The sequence below is a fragment of the Manacus candei genome, unplaced genomic scaffold (assembly GCF_025592945.1).
Source record: "Manacus candei isolate 608988 ecotype Guabito, Panama unplaced genomic scaffold, ASM2559294v1 h1tg000015l, whole genome shotgun sequence".
Lineage (NCBI taxonomy): Eukaryota > Metazoa > Chordata > Aves > Passeriformes > Pipridae > Manacus > Manacus candei.
The window spans coordinates 9,991,482-10,014,677 of record NW_026138063.1 but is presented as its reverse complement, the minus strand read 5'-3'; the positions used below and the strand labels follow the sequence as shown (position 1 = coordinate 10,014,677).

At 50.9% G+C, this 23,196-nt stretch overlaps 1 protein-coding gene and 3 non-coding genes across 4 annotated transcripts; all 4 read right to left on the bottom strand.

Moving 5' to 3' along the window:
• Nucleotides 1-9: 9 nt before the first annotated feature.
• NCL (nucleolin) lies at nt 10-7,762 on the bottom strand. The gene is made up of 15 exons (XM_051781646.1): nt 7,597-7,762; nt 6,846-6,953; nt 5,970-6,270; nt 5,582-5,731; nt 4,985-5,167; nt 4,692-4,775; nt 4,306-4,441; nt 4,011-4,147; nt 3,419-3,545; nt 3,060-3,193; nt 2,564-2,699; nt 2,301-2,452; nt 1,664-1,790; nt 1,016-1,236; nt 10-757 (listed from the first exon to the last, which is right to left on the bottom strand). The coding sequence occupies exons 1-15, from the start codon at nt 7,612-7,614 to the stop codon at nt 681-683; spliced, it is 2,091 nt and encodes a 696-aa protein (XP_051637606.1). The 5' UTR covers nt 7,615-7,762; the 3' UTR covers nt 10-680.
• LOC127468877 (small nucleolar RNA SNORA75) lies at nt 1,361-1,499 on the bottom strand. Its single transcript, XR_007903709.1, has one exon. It is a non-coding gene; the product is annotated as a small nucleolar RNA SNORA75 (small nucleolar RNA).
• On the bottom strand, nt 2,097-2,173 carry LOC127468881 (small nucleolar RNA SNORD20). Its single transcript, XR_007903713.1, has one exon. It is a non-coding gene; the product is annotated as a small nucleolar RNA SNORD20 (small nucleolar RNA).
• LOC127468880 (small nucleolar RNA SNORD82) lies at nt 4,519-4,588 on the bottom strand. The gene has a single exon (XR_007903712.1). It is a non-coding gene; the product is annotated as a small nucleolar RNA SNORD82 (small nucleolar RNA).
• Nucleotides 7,763-23,196: the final 15,434 nt, after the last annotated feature.

The window sequence follows — 23,196 nt, the reverse complement described above, 5'->3', positions numbered from 1 at the left end:
GCTACTAAGCACCATCACAGCATCTTTAGTTAAAAAAAATAAAATAAAAACATGGTTGTGGTCACAGAGCTTACCTTGGCAATCATATTCTTCTGCCCTCCTTCCTGCAAGCACTCTAACACAGCACACACACAGAGCTGGGAGCTGACACAAGCTCAAGCAAAGCAGGACAGAAGCTGCTGCTGTGACACTAATGACCTTAATACAAGAGAGGGAAGGCTATAGACAGCCTCTTTCTCCCAGCCTGGCTTCATTTAGTGGCACAGAAGTAACACGAACCAGTTTAGGTCCTTTAATCTGTCCAAGACAGGGTGCTGAAGCACAAATGATAAAACATTCTGCATTTTTACAGCAAAAATGCTACAGAAGTTTATAGGAAAAAAAAAATTTGTACATGGTAAAACATTATAAATTCAAGACAACTCACAGACAAGGGGTAAATTCCCACATCTATCACTTGTGTTTTTTTTTTAAAAAGTTCCTTTGAACAGGCAAGCAGTCAAAATGGCTTGCTCTCGCTTCCTTGAAATGAAAATTAGTATTTTCCAAGTGGCTCACAGTACTGCTTCGCTTCTTGGAATGTCCTCCGAAGGCTCCGCCAAGATCAAAGGAGAATAAAAACCCCCGGAGTCCTTTCAGATAGTCTCGGAGAGCAGAAGAAGGGGAAGGAAAGGGGAAGTTTATTCAAACTTTATCTTTTTTCCTTGTGGCTTGTGATCTCCACCTCCTCCTCTGCCTCCTCGGAAGCCACCTCTACCTAAAAAGAAAATTATTGCAAAAAACAGAGTTAGAGGTACAATATATATGATGTGTATATATATATATGCACACACATATATATTTTATAGACATATGTAATATATACCACTGGCCCTTTCAAAGCCATCCTGGCACAGGACAGAAAATAAATTCAAATCCATTGCTCTGTGGTAGTCCCACATCATAACCCCAAGAATGGTTTTGGGTTAATTTCTGAGCACACCCCCTCAGAACAGAAGCATTTACCTCCTCTTACCTCCAAATCCACCTCTGCCACCACCTCTGCCACCAAATCCACCTCTTCCTCCTCGGCCGCCTCCTCTGCCGCCACGACCACCAAATCCGCCGCCACGCTGGAAGTCACCCTTTGGCTTGGCAAAATCAAGGATCACTTTGTTGCCATCTATCTCCCCGTCTTCCATGGCTTCTTTAGCTGCTTTGGCATCTTCTGCAGAGCTGAAGTCCACAAATCCAAACCTAGAGAACAGGTTACAAGAATGACAGTCAGTCACACTCTGCGAGCTGCAGCACCACCTTCAGGTACCTGACAGCAATCCCTTCAGAAACAAACACTGGCACTTCTGCATCTCACAGACATGTCACCTGTAGGACAGCAGTGGCTAATCACAATCGATGGATCTCCACTGTGAGTTTGCCAGTACTGACCAGTTAATATCCTTCTCGTGCGAATCCATCAGCTGCCACGGATTTGTTGGCAGGAAGGAGCTCATTGAGAAGAGGTGAGAAGTGAGCATGTGCTGCACTCCATGCTCTTTCTCTGCTTCCACCCAATTTAGTTGTTTCACACAATTACCCACGTGAGCATGAGAACCTCCCCCACTGCACAGATCAGTGTGAGGTGCTTTGTAGCACCTGAAATGATCCCAGGGGATGTTTAACATACCCTTTAGATGATCCAGTGTCTCTGTCTGTGACTATTCTTGCACTTATAGAGCCTTCAAATGATTCTCTTAGCGTCTCTTCCGTGGTGTCCTCAGAAAGGCCTCTGACAAACAATGTTTTGCTTTGCTCTATGGAAAAGGAATATATTCACAGGTCATTCAACCTGAACAAGGAACCTTTAGCTTCTTATTACATCCAGCTTGCGCTACTGGCTCGCAGAACAGCTCCCAGGGATGACAGGGCTGTTTTCAAGTAACACCTCAGGCACCTCAAACCCGTGAAAACTCTTCCAAGACTGTAGTTAGAAACTGACATCAAAGGATTTCCATTCACCAACCTGATACTGTCAAAATAAGTTCTTCCCGCTCCCCCGTTTTGTAAAATAGATGCCTGCATCTTATCAACAGCAATAACAACTAACTGTACAGACACTGCTGGATCAGCACTTGACTATCTAGAGGAATTTGCCAACAGTTTCATCAGCAATTCAGATAATCAGTCATCATATCCAGCACACTCATTTACAATGCAGATCTTTCACTCCATTGGCACAGTTTTTTGTTTTAAAACAGCCCCAAGTTTGCCTGACTGTTGCCCTCCCGACACAGCTCTTTCATGATCAAGCATGCAACACTTACGACTGAATCCTCCTCGTGCGTTCGTGTTCCCTTTCTGCCATGATGGTGCACTGAACTCCAGTCTGATTGTTCTGCCTTCAACCTCTGTGTTGTTATAGGAATTCAATGCCTCCCTGGCATCCTCAGCTGTGGGAAAATCTACGAACGCATATCTATATGGAGAGGAAGATTTCAGTCAGCCTGGGAGCAACAGGGAGTATCTGGAGGCAAGTCATTCACAATGCCAGCCTGGGGGGGGGAGGCAGGAGAAAGGCACAACATACCCTTTAGACCTGCCCTGGTTGTTCTGTGGCAGCTTGATGGAAGAAGCTTTCTTAAACAGTTCTTGGAGTGTCTCTTCCGTAGCGGCGTACGAGAGGTTGTTGACAACTAGGGTCTTTGACTCCCTCTCTCCACCTCCTATGGGGAAAAGTCAGTTCTGTAAGTGCAGGATTGGAGGAGAGCTCTCTTCCTCTTGCTACCAGACCCTGTCTAAGGGTGAGTAGTTGTTGCCTTCTCCTTGTCTCAAGGTGAGGCACAAAGCCAAATCCAACCCTGTTTTGGTCACCTAGATCTGCTGACCCACCTTTTCTGAAACATGCAGTAGAGACATAAAATGCATAGGATGCAGAGCAAGCACAAGTCAGGTAAAAGGGCCCTTCCTGATATCTTAGTTTTCTTGCAGTGCTTAAAGTTGCCATACCCACAGAAAACTTCTGAAACAAGTGGACTTAAATCCTGAATGTCATTTGTATGCACGTTATCAGTCTGGAAAAGTACCTTTCTGATGTTCCTGCTGGCTCTTCTCACCAGTGAAGTCAATGATCACAGCACGACCCTCAATCTCCGTGCCCTGCTTCTCCTCCAGAGCTTTGTTTGCCTCAGCTTCTGTTTTAAATTCAACATAGGCCATCCTACAGCACAAGAAAGAATGTCAGCAAATGTCTCCTTCTGGAAATGACAAAGCTCATGAATGGGGGGGGGAAAGGATGTGGAAAAAAAATGCTGCAAAAAGTAGCCTTTTCAGTATACCTAATGCAGCAGGTTCCTTTAAGGCAGCTAAAGGACACACAAGCTTATCAAAATACGCCAAGAGTCAAAGGAACAGCAAACATCCAACAGTCCTCTCAGCTACACACCCTCTGCTGCTTCCATCCTTGTTCAGTACTATCCGGACTTCTACTGCATTTTCAAACACCTCCTTGATTTCATCCTCGGTTACACGGTAGGGCAGGTTCTTCAAAAACAGTGTTCTGGCATCTCTCTCTGCAAAGAGAGAAAAGTTACTTTCAGGTCACCAGCTAAAAATCCCTCCTCTTCTCCACTGCCACTGCCAGCAAGTTATCTAGCAGAAAATAAACCACAGCAAGTATTCACATTTTCAGAAGCTGCAAAAGCAACTATTATGAAAGTTAACGATGCTGCCATTGAACTTCTTTTAAGGGCATCACAGTCAGGAAACAGGTCTTAAAGCTTTAAAGGTAACACATTTCCTCCAAAGTCATCCCAATATGTACTATTTCTTGGGACCACATTTGCAGATATTCCAGTCTGAACTTGCATATCTACATGTTAGCATTTGAGAAACTTTACTATGTAGAGGCCAGAGCACGAAGATCTGCCATAACAGAACAGAAAAGCAGGCATCAGTAATACCCCAAGCCTGCTCCAAGCTCCCATTGTAACAACTCTTCTTTGATGTACACAAGTATGCAGAGTTATTGCCCATACCTTTCTTATTTTCTTTCATAGTTTCCTTGCTCTTTGCTTTTTCCAGTTTGATTTCTGAACCCATTAACTTCTTTCCATTCATTTGGAGAGCTTTATCCAGATCTTCAGCAGATGAGAAGTCCACATAGCCAAACCGCCTGAAACAACAGTAGCCTTAATATCAGTACTGTAGCTCCTCCATACACTACCAAGCAAACCATCTTGAAGGCAATCAGCATGAGCACACTTGCACCCCTCTAAACAAATTATTGCCAATTAGAAGAAATAAGCAGCAGAATTCTGCTGATGAACTCACTTGGAAGCACCAATTCTGACATCTAAAACTTCAATATTCTTCTTCCCAAAGAATTCTCTGATGCCAGCCTTCAGCTCTTCAAACTCCTTGGTGCAGACCAAATTTCCCACAAAGAGGGAGAAAGCTGACACAGGTCCTTTAAATAAAGAGATAAAGTGGGTTTTTTTAAGGCAGTTTTTTTAACAACTAGGAGCCAGACTCCAGACAACTTCAGCACATCAGCTTCTGCTCAAAAGTGACATCATTTGTCAGTATTAAGTCCCTTATGATCATCATTTGTGCTGGGAAACCCCACCCCTGGCATTCTGGTTCTTCACAGTTCTGTTCCTCACCCTGCAGTCCAATCTCAGTCCATCAAAAAAGTATGATGATCCCACACCACTTACCATCTGTTTTCTTCTTCTTGGCCTCTGGTGCACTTTTATTGGCCATTTCTTTCTTCCTCTTTCCAGGTGCTTCCTTGACAGGTTCTGTGACAGAGAACAAACAACAACACTGAAAAATACAGAACTTTTTCCTATACAGAATCAACACAGGAGCATTAAACTTTACACCAGTCATACACAAGACTTCTCGTCATAGAACAACTGCTCCTCAGCCCAAAAGACGGGACAAAATTTTTGTTCAGCCATCCTTCCTCTTATTGAGTAGTTATGATCTCAAAAGCATTTAAACTCACTTTCATCCTCACTTTCCTCCTCAGCATCCTCCTCTTCATCATCCTCATCATCCTCTTCATCGTCTTCCTCATCATCATCTTCCTCATCTTCAGAGTCTGCCTTGGCTTTCACTGGTGTGGCCCTGGCTGGAGTGGTTTTCTTCACTGGAACAGGGGCTGTGTCCATGGCTTCATCTTCAGACTCTGAAACAAGTTAAGCACAGTATTTCAGTCAGTTTCAGATTAAGCCTCTTTTAAGACTAAGAAAAGAAAATTCTGTGAAGCAAAGTAGTGTTTCTCACACCTCCTTAAGTTTGTTTGTTCTCAAGAAAGAAATTTGATAGTTATTGTTTATAAAAGCTGCCTCTCCCCCTAAAGTTTTACTGCATTAAAAAATAATACCCATTCACCAAAAGTAAGAAGTTTTACTAATAGGGATAAACTAACACCCATTCAGCCACATGGACAACATCAACCAGCTAAAACCAGATGGGAACACACACTGCATCATTCCCACTAATTCATTAAGTTACTCCCCTCCCCAGGCTCCCTATAAGTGTTTATTAGTTACCCACCCTTTTTTAAGAGTCAGACAAAATTTCCCTAAATCCCACATACCATCATCTTCTTCATCATCTTCCTCATCATCCTCTTCATCCTCCTCCTCAGATTCCTGCTTTGCTGGCACAACTGCAGGCTTTTTGGCTGGTACTGCTGCAGGCTTTTTGGCTGCAGGCTTCACAGGCATTGGTGGTTCCTCCTCCTCATCTGCATCAAGAGTACAAGTCTTTATTATCAAGGCTGGAAGACTGAGTGATATGGGTAAAAAGTATTTTGTTTCACAAGATTTTTACTAAGTTCAGCAAAGAACGGTCAGGAAACTAGGAGGTGCTTCACGGGCTGTGTGTAATGCAGCTGCAGCCCAAGCTCTCCTCCAGACTTCACCGATTCCCCACCTCTCCCACAACTTATACAAGGATCAATGCATATTTCAAAAGTAACTTACCAGAATCTTCTTCCTCTTCATCCTCCTCCTCATCGTCCTCCTCATCTTCATCATCATCTTCGTCGTCATCCTCCTCCTCGCTCTCTTGCTTCTTGGCATTCTTTCCGTTTTTTGCTCCTTTGGTTAGGACAGCTGCCTTTTTAGGTGATGGAGCAACAGCCTTTTTGGGCTGTGGAGTAGGCACAGCCTTCTTTGCAGGTGTAATTGCCTTTTTTGCAGGAGTAGCAACCTTCTTTGCAGGTGTAGCAACCTTCTTGGCTGGGGTAACAGCTACTTTTTGTGGTTTCTTCTGAGGGATCATCTGAAAGACACATTAGTGTAAGACTCTTATGCTGCCCCTTTATGCCACAATTACTTCAATATCAGACAAACATACAGCAACTACAATCTAAAGCATTACCTTCTGACAGTTTTTGTTAAGTTACTTTAATTGCCCATCCTGTTGAATTAATAAAGACTAAACCCACATTTTCCATGCTTTTAACAGATTACTTATGTAACATTCAAGCCCCTCCAAATTTCCTGGCCCTGAAGCAAGATCAGTGATCTCTAATAGCATTTAATAGGTTGAAACTTTTAGACTTGCATATAATTTGTGCTCTACAAGAGTTAATATTCACCTACTTGCTCATCAGCTTTAGGACAGCTTTGAGACCCCAACAGTCCTTCCAAAGCTTGGAAGTACAGACTTTGCTACATTTCTAGTTTTCCTCCCTATTGCTTTTGCCTTATAAAATTCACTTTATTTTTTAGCCACAGTTAACTGACAGACACCGATTGTTTATTAATGTTCATTTTGCCACAGTGTAACCCATAGGCCCCGTGACACTTTTGTAACACGTGCATCCTTCCGACTTTTATCTATAGATCCATCACCTCTTCTCCGCTGCTTTCGTCTAGGTCAGAGGACTCTTCCTCCTCGCTCTCCTCGAACTTTTTCGGAGGAGGAGCCATTTTCTTCTGTTTGATCTGGTTCTTCGGGGTCTGAAAGAGAGCGCGGGCAGCACGTTTAGCTCCGTGCACACCTTGGCCGCCCGCGCTCCGGCGGACAATTGTCCCAACCACGTGGCCGCCCCGCCCGCCCCCACGGCGCTCAAAGGGGCCTCTCCGGGGTAACGGGGGGAGGCGATCCGGGGGTCTCCCACGGCCGGTGTGCGGGGCCCTTTCGGTGTTGCGGGGGGTCCGGGGGCCGCTCCCACGTGCTCGCAGTTCCCGCGCCCCACGTGGCCGCGCGGTGACGTAGCCCCGCCCCCCCCCCGTCCCGCGCGCCCTTACACGCGGTGCTGCCCCCCCGTCCCTCACACACACAGGGCCCCCCCCCATCACCGACCCTCCCCTTCAGCCCCGCGCCCCGCTGGTGACCGCCGCTCGGAGCGGAGCGGGACGGAGGGGGGGCTCGAAACCGCTCCCTCCGAGGCCGCGGCCCCTCCCCTCGCCGCCATCTTCACGGCGAGGCCGAGCAGGCCTGGATCCGCCGCGCGGCCCGAGCGAACAGCGGCGGGAAGGCGGCCCGGCTCCCTCCCTGCTTCCCCATCCCATCCCCATCCCCATCCCCACCCGCCACGCCACGGCGGGGGCCACCCCGCTCCCCCGCCCGGCCGGCTGCGCCCCGGCGGCGCGCCCTCACCTTGGCGATCTTCACCATGATGGCGGCAGTGCCTGGCGGCGCAGGGACGGCGGCCGGGGCTGTGCAGAGCGCGGGGCGGGCGGTGCCGGCGGCGCGGCGGGAGCGGTGCCGGTGGCGCGGCGGGAGCGGCGGGGACGCGCGGGCGGCCGGGCCGGGCACTGACACGAAAGAGCGAGTGCGCGCCCCTTCCGCCCCCTTTGCTCGCCCCGCGCCAGGCCCCGCCCCCGCCGCCCCCACACGGACCAATCGCCGCGAGCGCCGCGCCGCCCGGCCAATCCCCGCCCTCCGCCCCTCGAGCCCCTCCGCCAATGGCCGGCGCCCTGCCATCAGCCAACGGGAGGGCGCGTTACAGCCGCGGGGCTGCGGGGCTGGGGGCACGGGCGGGGGACGCACCGCCCGCCCGGGGGGAATGGGCGCCGGCCAATGGGGGGGAGGCAGCGCGGCGCCTGCGCGCTGATTGGGCGGTGGGGCCCCGGCAGGGGAGGCGTGGCCGCGCTCGCGGGAGAGCACGTGGCGGGCGCAGCCACGTGGTGCGGCAGAGCCGGGGTACCGGGGTCCCCAACCCCCCGGGAATCCCCCGGGAATCCCCGCCCTCCACGGCTGGCCCTGCGGCAGCGCGGCGCCCGGGAACACTGGAACCCTGCCCGAGCACACTTTCGCCTTATTCTTTGGGGCTGGGGTCTCCCCAGCGCTGCATCTGCCAGCCCCGCTCCGCTCCCCCGCGGGCATCCTCTGCCGGCCCTCAGGAAGAAGAATCCGCAGGAGCTGGTCAGCGTACAGCTGCTGGGGTTGCAGTTGGCACAGGAGCACCCTGCAGCTGCCACCCTCCACCTCTCCCGTCAGGGAGAAAAGGCACAAAGCTGGAGAAAAAAATAAGCCCGTGCTTGCCCGATGAATGCTTTTGAATTCAGTCATTGGAAGAAGATACCAGGTTTCATCCTGTGGAGTTTTACCCCGGTGGTTGTAAAGTCAGGATAGGAATGACCCCCGGTGCTCCTATTTAACTTGCTGGTGTGCTGGCACGGCTGAGTGCTGCGTTACCCCTGCCTGTGTTCCCCCTTCCTGTGTTCCCCCTGGACTGGAGTGTCCTCCTTTGATGGGGATTCCCCACTGCCTTACCTCCCCTCCCACTTCATACTGGGTGTCCAGCCAGCTCCTGGGGTCTCCTGACTCGGGCATGTGCAACTATACCAGTTTGCCCTTCCAGGGCCTGCTTGAGAGAAGCCCCTGACTTAGGGAACACAAAATCCTAGTGAGACCTAAAGAAAAAAAATGCAGATTATCAAAGAATGCAGACCTCCATGGCCCTGATGGCCTTGAGGGGATACTCCTGGGTTGCTCAGTGCCACCTGAAAGCAAGGGACACACTGTGGATGAGCCAATATTACTGGCTCCTAGGCTGTCCTAGTGCCTCTTTCTACTCTGCTGGGCAAGGAGAGGCAGTTTCCAGGCAGGCAGAGCTATAGCTAAAGGCACCTGCTAACAAAGAGGTGATGGGATCAGCCAGCCTCTCCAGGAGCAAGCCAGCCTGTGGAGAGCCTGCCACCATCAGCTAGTACAAGGAGGGAGGGAGCTGGAACAGAGGGGAGACTGCCCATATCCCAGCCCTGGTCACATATGCAGGCAGATGGGATCCCAGCTGGGAAAACCCTTTGTGTAGGGCAGCTGGACTCTGCATATGAAATAGTGTCCCACTGTGTGCTGCAGGAGCTGTCCCCAAGTGGCTGGGGGAAGAAGTGACACAGACCCAGGGTAGCCCGAGGGATTGCAGAGTGATGGAGACAGAGGACAGAGAGACCTGGAGGGCATTTTTATCTGTCTGAAGCAAGAGCTGATTGCACTTTCCTTGCCATCCATGTAGTGCAACAAAATCCCCTACTATGATTGCCTGTACAGCTCTGCTGCCAGTGCTGGGGCTGGCCCTGGCTCCTCCCCATGCTGTGGGAGGGGTGGTTTGCCATGAGAAAGGGACAACTGTTGCTCCAGCCAAGGGCAGTTTTGGCTGGTGGGACACTGCGTGTGTCTAATAACACAGTGCCAGTGGTGGGATCAGTGGAGAGCTGGGCTGGAAGCTGGCCAGTCTCAGTTCCCAGCCCTGGCAAGGGACATGTCTGTATGGCCTGTGCTCCAGCTCTTTTCCCAGCAGCGTGCTGGAAGGTTGTCCTTGGCACTGGCATCTCTGAGGGTGCAGCAGGACCCGATGTTCAGGGAAAGGAGCACAGCACCCCCATGCAGAGGAGTGAGAACCAACTCTGCCTACAGTGTTGTGTTAATCTACGCACCATTGAACAGGTCTGGATATGGCCCGAACCTGCCAGCTGCTGTTGTGGCCATAAAGGGCCTGGGATGCTGCAGGGAGGAAGGTAGCCAGGGCATTGCAGATTCCAACACTTAGGCTGGGCCTGTATCCTACCTGTGGTCAGGACCTCCAGGCAGCCCTAGCAGGGGGCAGGAGGATGCTGGAGGGGAGCAAGGCTAGCCTTGTTTTGGGAACACACCACATTGCAAGGCTGGCCCAGTGGCACAGCACAGCCCCGCTCCTCTGCAGGCACTGCCAGAAATTTCAGAGCCAAGGGAGGTCTGCAGAGCAGCATCAATGAAGGGTAATTTGGCCAAAAGAGCAGGTTTAACAGCTCTATTTGTGCAGTAAATATACTTTAGGTCCTTTTATGGCTGTCTCTTGTTGCAGCGTTGGGAGCGTTGATCTAATTCCACAGTTAAAGGGAATTTAACTGGTTTAGTGGAGACCCCAGGAGGGATTTGCCATGGATTTGCAGTTTCTGGCACAGCAGAGACTCATCCCCTATGCTTCTCCCAAGCCTGGCAGCACTGGAGACACCTTACCCAGCTGCTGCTGCCCAGGGCTGAGGGGAAGCTGGGCTGCGAGCCAAACGGCCTCCCCAAAAGCCATGAAAAATGGGTGACCAGCTCGGGGGGATCCCCACAGGAACCACAGGTGAGGGGAGTGAGTGTCCCCAGACGTCCTGTTCAACCAGCGCCTGGTCGCGGCTGCGTGTTTCCACTAGATGGTGACAAAAGGCTGCAGTGCCTGTCCCGGGTGGGAGCCCGCGGGGTCACCCGGCCCCCCGAAACAGCCTCTGTGGGCACAGCTGAGCCGGACATCCCACCCTGCCTCCTGTATCACTCCCAGGAGATCTGGGGATGTGGAGGAGAGTCTGAGACGCGCCCCGCGTTTGATACCTACCAGATATAAGCAGTAGCCAAGTGCAGTCAGGAGAGGGAAAAGTGGCTGGTGAAGGCAATTGCTGCCGGAAGACTTCAGGGATCTCCATGCAAACACCCCGCGGGTGCTCAGAGAGGGGGGAAACGAGCTAAAAAAAGTCATTGAATGTGTCCAAGTTCCCCATCCCCAGCTTGCTTCCCTGGCAAGGGAAGCTCAGTGGCTGTGTGGTCTGAGCAGTAGCCCAATGTGGATTAAGGCATGGCAAAGATGGCAGCAAAAATACCACCAAATAAGCAAATTTACCCATCCCAGGTCTAGGTGCTGCTTATAACCTCTTGAGCATCCCCATGTCCCACTGGCAAAACCTCTTCCCCTGTCACCAGTGCCCACCTCACCCCATTGTGCTGCTCCCATGCCAGCAGGTACCACAGATGATGGATGGTAACTCAGCAGGACCAGGCACTCAAGGCTTGTTCTCTCTCTTCCCAACCGCACAGCTCACTTCAAATACCTGTCAGGTGGAGAAAACTATCCCCAGGCCCTGATTAATGCAGGTCATCAAATGAGATGGGTTTGTGTGGTACTCTAATTAAGTCTTTTCTTCATTATCCCCCTGTCCATGCCAAGAGGAGAGCCCTCAAGGCTGATGAGTATGAAGTTGGCGCAGGGCTTGCTGTGACGAATGGCATTTAATTTGAGTGGCCGCAGACCAGCACACGTCCTGTGCCTTGGAATGGGCAGCTTGGGACACATTAGGCTGCAGGAATGACAGTGCCTGGCAGAGAACGGGATTTCTTCTCTGCAGACCATCCTTTCTTGAGGTGGGATGCTGAAGGTATTGATGGGCCCCTGGAGCCAGAGGTACCAGTTGTCACTCCAGCAGATGCCAGGTGATAACCCAGCACATCCCTGTGCCATTTCCTGGGGTTCATGAACAAGGAAACGTCCTGGTGACTCACACAGGGAGTTTCGTACATGCTGCACTTAGCCCTGACTTCCAGGTATTCCTCAGAGTGGTCTTTTCTGGTACCCTGCAGAGAAAAAGGGCTTTTCTATTTCCAGAAGGAGCCAATTCCCGTAAGATGACCCTTCTGGCAGTCCAGTTCCTCTCCCTAATACCTCTTGCCTGGAGCTGGCAGCAGGATCTTGCTGCCTGCCTGTGAGCCCCCAGCAAGCCCATGCAGACACCCAGAGCCTCTGGGCCAGGAGGGACTCCCTTCTGGCTCTGCTCAGTGGGACGAACAAGTGCAGCCCTGGAAAAAAGGTTATGAGGGAGAGAAGTGGGATTGAAACCAAGAGGACTTGCAGTAGGTGTGAGATAAAGAGGAGGAACCAGGATAGGGAGATATAGAGCAATTTGAGTGGTGAGAGGGAGGCTTGGGAGCACTCTTCTCTCTTGGATTGCAGGAAGTTGGAGTGGAGAAAGTCAGTGAGATGGGAATAGGCAGGTGTTTTGAAGCAATGCATGCAAATGCCTTTATATCCCAGGGCAAGTCAATCTGGAGAGAAGCTACAGGTGATCCCAGTTCAGCAATCCCAGGCCAGCAGCCAGCTCACCTCACAGTCCTGTGCAACTGCACATCTCCCTGCACTGCCCTGCGGCACTTGGGAAGGCTTTCCAGGACCTTTGTGGAGACAGCCCAGAGGTGGAAGCTCTTCCTTGCACAGGCATTTCTATGCATCCTATTCATCTCCTAGAGCTGGGGCAATAGGGAACGGGATCCAGACAAGCATTGGGTCCCCAGGGATGACTGTCAAGACATTCAAGTAAAACATCTGCACCCTGCCTGTGGCTCAGCACATCTGCCCCTTAGCACAGCCCCATGGAGCGTGCTGCTCACACATTACCTGCTGGAAACTCTCTCTGCTCCCAGGTCTGTGTTGGGCTATTTCCATTTCACAGCAGCTCCCAGGCACGGGGCCAACAGAAGGCAGACACTGCCTGGAGCAAAACCAAACCAGTCAAACTTTTTTCTTATTTTTCTTCTCAATCAAAAAAATTTCAATCTTGAGTCCGAACTGGAAAAGCAGGAGTCTCTCTCCACTCCCCTTATTTTTGTGTTTGTATCTGAGTGAGGGGGTGAGCTCATCCCTGCCTTGGGAGCCACATGCACCCATCACTCAGTGAAGGCAGAGAGCAGATTGGCATGGAAACCCTTGGCTTCCCCTTACCTCTAGAACCAGAACAGAGCCAAATGCCACCAGGGAGAGCAGAGCCACACACACGCACATGCACACGTGTCCCCAGTATAACGTGCCCTAGCCTCTGCCAGGGAGCAAGAGCCAAAACTGCCCTCGAAAACAGGCATCAGTGCCAGTGGAAAGCATGCCAGGTGGCTTCTTTAGCTTAGTGGGAAATGTTGTATCATTACCCCAGGGAGCTGCTGTGCTGTGTTCTCCCAGCTAAAGTTGCCTACTGAGCCCCATCCATGCAGTTTGCAAACCTCTTTCCTCAACTTGCCAGTGGGAGGGACTAGCCACCCTGAGGGCTCTCATGGTTGCATGGAGAGATCCAGACACAAGCTGAGCTTTTGTGGAGAGGATCACTTTGCACTTGGCTGTGCCTGCAGAGCTCAAGCAACCTGTGCAGGTGTCGAGGTGTAGAGACCACCTGAGAGCCTGGGAGAAGTCAGAGCTCAGGAGTCAGGGACACTGAGCCCATCCAGATTTCGCTCTCCATCTGCCCCAGCCTCTCCTCCACAGCAAACTCCATCAAAAGGGAGGGCTAAAAGTACTGTCCCAGCCCAGACCACTCTTGGGTTGTTTGTGCCTCGTCCCAGCAGTACATTGGGCTGTTTCACTTACCAGCTCTCACTGCAGAAATTCCCACTGACAGGATGCGAGTTAAAACCACTGCTTTGAAACTTCCTACAACCGCAGTTAAAAATAAGACTCAGAGGAATAATATCCCCACTGTTGGTGCCGTCAGACCTGAAACCTGGTCCTGAACGACTCACTGGTGTCTCATTAAGCTGGGCAAGCGTGTGATCATGATATGTGCACCCTGGGAGGGAGGTGAGAACATGGTTTCTTGGGGAAAAGTCCTCTCCTTCCCATCCCTTACAAGGCAACAGCTCCTCTCCCTGTATATGAAATAGCAGAGGAAGCTTGAGGCAGACTGAAAATTACACTGCATCTCTCCTGCTTAGTTTTAATTGTAGAGCAAAGAAAGAAGCCCATCAATTCATCCCGCTGGGTAATTAAATGCTTAATGCTATTGACTATAAAAACATTATGGTTCAGCAGCCCAACACTAATGCATTAATAATCGCTTATATCATGGCAAGGAAGGGGCATGAGCTGCTCCCAAGGAACATGATAGTTACGCGGGATGGGAGCTTGCAGTGAAACCTTAGGGACTGAATGAATTAGTGCCGTGACAACCTGCAGGAGCAAGAGCTTATCCTGGGGAGCAGGGGAACAGGGAAGGGCTAGAAGGACCATGGAGAAGGCAGGCAGCCCCTACCCCAGGGAGGCTCCCCCCAGCCATGGCAGTGGGGATGGGAGTCTGGGCTCCAAGCATCAGTGCTGCCCCCAGCACAGCTCTAGGATGTTGTCAGCCGTGGGATCTGGAAGATAACTCTGAGCAGTACAACCCATTTATAACAAGCCATGGCAAAGGCATGAGAAGGTCTGCCCACCTCCTGCCAGGTTCCATATTCCCAGTAATTAGCTGTCTGCTTTAGTATATTTATTATGCAGATGATAGATGATGTGGAGCACAGGCAGAGCCTGCACATTGCCTGGGATTAAGCACATCAGAATGGGGCTGAGTGAGCACTGCCAAGCTGGAGAGGGTGATTTGCTTGCTGGGAAAAGCAGTGTCAACCCTCAGAACATGGCAGCAGTTTCTGTGCACTTCCCAAGGGGTTCTCAGCCAGTGAAGGATGGGGACTGCTATGGTGGCTGTACAGCATCACCCCCTGCGGGGACTTCAGAGCCCACAGGGCAGGAATCCCATGTCCCATTGCCGAGCAGGATGCATAAGGACCATTTTCAGAAGGTGGAGGAAGGAAGGACCTGCAGCAGCATGGGGGGAGGGGATCCTTCTCAAGACCATCCCCTGCTGAGTTTTTTCCCGCTTACCCATGAGCCAGGCATTGCCCCTCCACAGCACTGGGTTACCCCAGCACCTCACCTGGAGCTTAAAAATCCACAAGGCACAATTTCCATCTAAGCTCTTAAACTCATGTCAGCAACCCCCTGCCCAAGAATAAAGGGAGCCCATGCAGCCCTTCCTGACCTCCAGCATGAAAATGAAAAGAACTTGCAATTTTCTTTGAGCAAAACCAAGTACAGATCATGCTGTCAAACCCTTATTTCATTTGTTTTTCTGGAGGCTCTGCACTATTTGCCTTCATTACTTTCTCTACCCTGCCATAGTCCAATAATGTAGCATCTGCCCCATAAAAGGTCCATGAATATAATTTACAAGTAGTTGGCACTTTCTGTCTTGCCTGTGAGGATGGGCTCCCTGGGTGTGCTGTTGATTGGAAAAACTATGGCTTTTTACAGTTATTCTCAGTGGGATAAGTAACCTCTGAGCACTGTTTGTAGCCTGATTTATCTTCATGAGGTTGCAATTCTTCCAAACATTTGATTGATGGATTGAAATTGAACCTCTTTAAGTATATTTCTTTACAGAGTTTAAAAAAAAAAGTCTGGAAAGAAAGAGGAGGTGCTTTCCTACAGGCCCAGGGATGAGGAAGAGGGTCCCTCTGGCTTTTTGGAAATGGCTGAAGGTAGAGACTGAGCCAGGGGAGGAGGAGTACTGGTACTCCCTGTGTCCCACCTCTCCAGGAAAGGCAGCCCTGACTGTGTGAGCTGCTGCATTTACTCTGTAAAAGCCTTTATGAAACTAAAGTTAGCCTAAATACACCTATGTTGGTACATATGTGTGTATAACAGCCTTGCTAAGGGTTTGTTGGGATATTAGGAAAGAAATAGATTTCCTGAGAACGCTGAGGTAAGGGAAGCACGTTCCTGTGTCTCCCTTTGGATGTGCCTGTGCAGTGGTGGGCAGAGGTCAGGGTCTGTGCTGTGGAGCACAGACAGTGCTTGCTCTGCACCCTTTTTTGGGAGCAGAATGAATCATTACTGCTATGGATGCCAAACCCAGCACCCTTTGGGCTCTGAGCCTCATAGCCTCATGCCTAAACTTGCTGAGATTGATGCAGATGTGCCTCTAGGCTGAGGAACGTCCAGACTAGTCCTACCATCTCACTGGGGCTCATCCTGTGCCTGCATCCTCACCCTGGCTCAGGGCATCACTCCCAAGGAAACTGAGGCTGCTCCACACAAAATGTCTCCTGCTGCAGGGCCTGCATTGTCCAGACCTTGAAGGTGATAAAACATCCCCAGTGGACAATCCACAGCCTTTGTGGGAGCAAAAGGATATTGCACTGGGAGAAAGGTCCAGAAGGGAAAATTTAATGGAAAGCCTACAGGGGTGCCAAGTTTTTCTATTTTAATTAGTTTTCCTTGGCCTTCAGTTTTCAAGTGCCTCTATCACGCTGCAGGTAAAGGCTGCCTGTGCACAGAGAAGAGACAGGAGGTTTTTGTTCAGGACTAGCCTGAGCCCTCACAAACACCTGCTGCAGCAGTGCAGGGGTTAACACAGAGCCTCGTTTCACCATCAATCTTTTGCCGAAGTCTTGGCCAAAACCGGGATGGGGTTATTGAAAAGATCGTGCAGATTGGCCAAAGGTGGGGGTCAAGAGTTGTTTTCACGTCTGACAAAGACGGAGGAGACAAGTGCACCCCTGGGTCCCTGCCCCAGAATCCGGCAGGGATTTGCTGGAAAACTGTCTTAAGGCAAACCTTAGTGAGTCTAAAAGAGCGCTGAGCTGTACTTGCACTGTCATTCCTGCAGGACTAGTGCAGTACTGCACAGCCTGAGCTTCACCCTCTTGGTATTGAAAGATGAATTTAGCACAGGAACGACCAGAGGGTGCGAAAACGCACCAAGCACGGAGGGTCCTGCATGGACTGCAGTGGGACCATGTCTCCCTGCAGCTTGTGCTTGGAGATGCTCTGGCTCCCCCTGGGTGCTAAATTGAAAGGATGCCAGATTGCTTAGCCTGGTCTTTCCTGCTGTTTTAAATTGTTCTCCCAACTCCTGCCTCAAGCACAGTCAGGCTTAGTGACCAAAATCATCATTGGCACAGAAAAGCCAAGTATTGGGACCTCCTGAATGGGGTTAGAGATCCCCAAACCTGTTACTAGTAGGTTTAGGGTGGATAATCATGAGCCATGCACAGGGTACCTCACTGCTGATCCCAGCATGTCCCAACACACACCTGCAGAATAAAATTGCACCACTGTCAGCCAAAGAACCTGTTCAGCTCTGGAGAGTTGTTGCACTGGGGGGATGTTAAACCTTTGGGGCAAGGAAGCAGGCCAGGAGCTGTGAGGAACAGCACATGGACACAGAGACACCTCCTAAGTCTGGTGCTCCCAGCAAGGGAGGAGATGCTTGAAGATAGGGCCCATCAGACCTATGTCAGTTCCAAGGATGGATGGTTTCCTACTGCAACCCAGTGGCTTTTGGAATAGGGATTAAACTCTGTTACACCTCCCAGCTACATCTGCACAGAGACAATCACCAGAGAGACACAAATCCTATTTTAGGAGGAAAAACCTTTAAATGCTTCTATGGCCACGCTCACCCACCCCACTGGGTGCAAATGGGTGCTTTTCATTGCAACTATCACCATTTACTCTGTTTTCTTTCTTTTAGCTTTTTGCTGCTGTTCAATGATCCATCACACACATAATCGGTAGAAATGCCTCATCTACCTCCCTTCTCCCCTGGTAGGGGGCTGAAGAAGTTCTCACCCAGCCCTGATCTTGCAGGGCTCCCAGCTCGCACAGATGATGCTTTAGCACGGCACTTGCTGCTGTTGTGTTTCGGGCTCCTGCCAGATGGACTCACCGCCTGTCAGCCAGGATTGCCACAGAAAAATAGGAATGAAACCCAGCTCAAGCCATTTGCTTTTCCATCTGTGCAAGGAGGTTGTTTAAATCTGTCCCATCAGAGAGATTTGGAGCTGAGGCCAGGATAAGTTTGGACAAGTGAAGAGCTGTAGCGAGATGTGAATCTCCCTTTAGCCAGAGCAGAAATCACTTGAAAACACAAATGCAAATACAAGGCAGTACCTGAAAAAAGGCAGCTTGAGCCTGGTATTGTTAACAGGCTCCCAGGATGGCTTGGGGCTGTAGGTGTGGGAGAGAAGAGCAAAGTAGGCAGCAGCAATATCCTCCCTGTTCCTTATTAATACGGCGGTGAGGCTTGATGGGTCTCCTAAATTATAATGTCTTTCTTGTCATTAACTTGATTTCTTTCTGGTGACAGCAGCAGCAAATTGGTCCCAGCTGTTCTGAGCAAGGGATGACAAATTAAAAGGAATTAAACTGAGCCAAGTGCTGGAGGGGTTGGTGTGCAGAGGAGGGGGTGCTTTGGGCCAGTGATAACTGGGCAGGGGGAAAGTGGGGAGCTGCAGTAATGGCAGTAGTGGGAGATGCCAGGAAGGGAGAAGTGGTGCCAGGGCTCACACTTCTCCCTGTGAGCAGGACACTGAAAAACAGGTGTCTGCCACAGTGAGGTCTGGCTGGGGAAGGGACATCCTTTTGTGTGCTGAAACCACTGCCATGCGAGAGCACGCATGGAGACTGATGGGTTGTGGGACCTAGCCCAGCCAAGGGAGACAGGGAACCTGTAGGAATGCTTTTTGAGGTGGAAGTTGCCTGAAAGGGATAAGACCAACAAGCCAAAAGCCTCCCTTGAGAAAGCAGGACCTTGTCCACCATTTGCCATAAAGCTGCAGCACCCCAGGGATTCCCCCCCTCCCCTTGGAGCATTCCCTGGCTGGGCATGAAGGGCTATGCTGCTGAGTTTCTTTACAAGCCTACACAAGTAAGTGTCAGGCAGCAAAGAGTTTCTAGCAGCTGTCCTGGAAGAGGTCAAGCACAGAGCTGAGGAAAAACAGATTTATGTCCGTGTATTTATTTTCTGCTGCCCACTGGCAGCTCCTGCCCCTGCAGGCACCTACCTGCCCTGCTGGGGAATGGAGAGGAGCTTGCCTGGGGAAGCCACTCAGTCTCTGCCAAATACCTACTGTGAACCTGTGTCCTCACCTCCTGGCAGCCTCAGGCTGATTGCTGTGTGAAATACAGCTTTTGGCCTGGCTTTCAGCCCCAGAGCCAGCTGGGACCATCCTGTGCCTGATGCAAGCTCTGGGGGCGGAAGGGGATGTCTCATTCTCAGTCTCAGCATCATTAATGTGAGATCGTCTGTAATGTGAGACAGTCACTCCAGCCGCCAAAGAAAGATAAGAAGAAAGATGTATTTGGCCTCCAAATGCCTCTCAGACAGCTTTCTCCAATGCACCACATTAAATAGTCCTGAACTGAGAAGACAAACTCGCCCTGGCTGCCGTGATAAGCACAAAGAGTGATAAACCCACATAATTAAAGTCTGCCACTATAATAATGTTGCAGCAGAGACAGCTGGGGTCTAGCCCTGAGCCTGGGTCCATATCTTGGGTTTTTACTTGTTTTCATTCAAACTCATTTTGGAGGGATTCAGCCCAGGTACTGCCAGCTCCCAGGAGGGAAGGGAAGATGCCATCTGGGTATGGTGGAATGGAGGAGCAAGGGCTGTTATTCCCTTCCGGATTCTGTGACAGAGACGGGTCCTTAGCAGAAGCAAACGCTCTCACAACCACATTTGAAGAGGAGCTGACATCATAGAAAAGCACCCAATACATGAGGAGGTGTTTCCCCTTGAGAGACTCCACCACCACCCTCAGGGACCTGCTCAGGGACAATAGGGACTGGTCAGAGACCAGTTTCACTGGTTCTAAATATATATATAACACTAGATAAAAGTTAGCTTTTCCCAGTCGGAGCATCCTAGCCGTCCTCTTCATACTGGAATTTATTCCACCCCAATGAGGACTGGAGAGCTGGTGCCCCCTCATCTCACACAGGGGACCAGGGCAGACCCCCGGGACACGTGTGCTTGGGACCCAAAGTGTGGCTTGTGTGGCTGTGGGGAAGTCCTTTGCAGGGCTTTTATTCTCCAGGTCAGTCTCAGGGTGCTCTACTTGCACTCCCTAAGCCCTGGGGACCTGTTCAGGGACAATCTGGGGCCTAGGGGCTGAGCCCAATCCCTCCAGTCCTGCCAGCAATCATAGCCAGTCATTAGCAGTCCCCATTAGCCTCAGAGCTCTGCCATGCAGCCAGCTTTAATCCACTTACTGCTGCGCTAATTATGCATCACTTTCATTTCTTAACCAAAGTGTCCCCATGAACAAAATTAAGCATCACACAGGCTCCTCTGACATAAATTCTGTCATCTTTAGCAACAACACAGTCGCGACGGGAGAAGGCGTGGGCTAACCAGGCAGTCTCTTCTCTTCTAACCCACTGAGGTGGGGTTTTAACACTGTCCCAGGTGATGCTTGTGAGGTACCCGGTGGCTTTAATGCGTTGTCCCTGCTAGACTGCACTGTGCATTGAACCTCTGTCCTTCCCCTCACCCTGCCATGAGGACAGTGGGATTTCAGAAAGGAAATAACACCCAGACCTTCACTTCTTAGGGACGTCTTTTGTCCCTCTAGCCCTAGTTCGTTCCCTCCCTGCATGCCCTAAGGTAGGGAGAGGTGGGGTACAGGGATGCCATCCCTTCCCTGCACGTGGCCTGGTTCCTCCAGGGCTGTTGGGTTTGCTGTGACGTGGAGAAGGACATCCCCAGTGCAGGTGACAGTCACACTGCACCGCAGCTGAGTCAGCCTGAGACATCCAGAACTGCACCTGAGCTCCTCCATCCAGGCCCTTGGGTGGGCTGTGCTTCCCACACCGCCTCTTCCCAGCCTCCCACAGCACGAGGCTGCCTGAAAGCTATTTTCTGTGAGAGTCCTGGCTCTTTGGGAAGCAGCAGGAAGATGGGGCTAAAAGTTGAGCCCAGGAGTGCCCCCTTGGAGCAGAATCAAATTCTACATATATATGTTGGGGGTTGGACTAGATAACATTCAAAGGTCCCTTCCAACCTGAACTATTCTATGATTCTATGATCTCTCACTGTCTGTCCCCCTGGGTGTTGGCTTTTCACCACCACCACTATCGTGGGATTCAAGAGAAATAAATGAAATATGGTTCAAAAGGCTGCCTAAGCTCAAACCCAGCACATCCCTGTGGTTTCCTGACACCTGCATTTTCCTGCTTCCCTGCTCCCCTCACAAAGTCTGGGATCTTGGTGGGAAAGGCTGCTGTGCCACATCCATGGTTGGGCAGCCCAAATCTGCCCCACTGCCCAGCCCCAGACAGGGACTGCTCAGTCCCAGGAACACAAGGGCTTTGCTAAATTAACACTGGACAAGTTTTCCCCATGCCATGGCTGTGTGAAGGAAGTGAAAAACAATTCTTTTCTTGAAACCATTTTCCCTTGAAAAGGGGCGGCAAAAAATCTGCTGGCACACTCAGGAGCCATCTATCATGGCTACAAATATATAAGGCAATTGCTGTAAAACTTGAGTTTGGCTCTGTAAAGGAAAAAAAAAAAACCACCCCATGCCTGTTGCAAACAACCACAGCACAAAAAAAAAGCCTTACAAGGCTGGGGCAGCCTCACAGATGGATTGCTTTTTAATCCCCAAAGCTATGGTGATAAATCTTTTCACTGAAAGCTCTGGAGATACTGTGTCGCTCAGGGTGTGCGGCAGCGCAGGGGGAAAACAACTCCATGAGCTGCTGGGAGGGAGGGAGGGAGTCTCCTGGGAGCGGGGTCAGAGGTGATGGAGGAGGACGGGTGCTCACTGTGGGGGTGCTGAGTGGACACGGCAGGGCAGGAGGGCTCCCTGCAGCCAGGAGCAGGTGATTAGGCAGGAGCAGGACAGAAGCTGCTGTAAGTCTGGGAGGACAGATGAGACAGAGACACATTTTGGGGAACGGCTCTTCGGACTAAGTATTTGGAAAGGAGGTGGTGGTGTGGAGCCCAACTTGGCCATGTGCTCCATATTGCAGGGACAGAGAGATGCTTCTCCCAGCTCCAAGCAAAGACATGGAGCAACGGCATCCACACACTCCCTGCAGCTCCTGGTCCCTCGATGTACTTCTGCTCTGTCCCCTCTGGGCTGCCTTGGGTCCTGAAATGTTTGTTCAGTTGACTCCCAGGCATTGTTTTGGGATGCCCCTTCCCTGCAACCATCCTGAAATGCCAGTCGTTCCCCCTGGCCAGTTACATAGGTGAAGCAGTGGGAACAATTTACCCATCCCTTGCTTCTGTCTTCCCCTATCCCGCAGGGCTTTTTACTTCTATACCACCTCCCTGGCAGGAATAATCCCTCTAATTTATACTGGGAAGGCAGCAGGGACTAGACTGACCCTGAGGGCTTGAGGCAGTTGGGAGCATTGTCCTCAGTGCTAACAGGCTCCATAATTCCCTTCCTGGGGTCTGCAATGAGCCTGAGGCTGGCAGGAGCCATCAACCACTGCTTTCCTAGTGATGGAGAGGCATAAAACCCTCTCCATGAAACCATTCTCCCTGAGGAGATCAGTTCTTTTCATTAGGTTACATGCCCTGACTGCAGATTTTACTATTAATTAAGGGATTAAAGGACTTGCCCGGGAGCCTTTGATTCCAGCATCTCTTGAGAGCCTGGCTGGCACGTGGTAACCCAGGACATCTCCACACACTGTTGCCAAACCACAGCCAGGGGGGCAAAGTTTGCCCACACATCTCCATCCAGGAGGTGCCACCAGCTGTGCTGCAGCTGCAGCTTTGCCAAGTTGTTGGGATGTTTTTCAGGGTAATCCCGGCCCAGCTGTGTGTGAAGGGAGTGGGTAGGGGGGCAGCCCTCAATATCACTGCCCAATATGCCATGGCCTGAGCAGAACACACCCCTCCTGTATCTCAGAGAGGGGAATTTGGGGTAGCTAAGGAGAATGGGGAGTCCCAGGTAAGGGGATGGCTAGACAGCTGGGGACATAACGCTGGATGAAGGCAAAGCCAGTGATTTGTCTTTCTGGCTGCTCTGAACTCTACTCCAGCTGTGCTGAGACCCAGAATGCCCTAAAAAAACCCTGGGAACACACACATTGTCCTCTGGCACTGACAAGGAGCTTGAGCTGGAGCAACCACAGCTGCATCCTTGCACAGCCTGGCTGCTCATGAGGAGGGGAACATGTTCTCCTGCCTTTCAGCACAAGGGACCCCAAAGCTTCACGTGGGCACCTGTCTGTTGCTGCATAATAAAATACTATTGACTGCCTATTAAAAAGCCATTCCCTGGAGATTACTGGCTGGGGAAGTGGCTGAGTGAAGTGAGATGGGACAATAATGGCCATCAAGGAGGCATCAGTCACATCCACTCATGTAACAGCAACAAGAGTCTTCACATGGCTGCCAGAGTGCT

What these genes read in the sequence shown, in the direction of transcription:
- NCL (XM_051781646.1), bottom strand. An exon ending in TATGAAAGAAAATAAGAAAG is followed by an intron (nt 3,546 to 4,010) that starts GTATGGGCAATA and finishes CTCTCTTTGCAG; the next exon opens with AGAGAGATGCCAGAACACTG. An exon ending in TGGCAGAGGTGGATTTGGAG is followed by an intron (nt 758 to 1,015) that starts GTAAGAGGAGGT and finishes TTTTCTTTTTAG; the next exon opens with GTAGAGGTGGCTTCCGAGGA.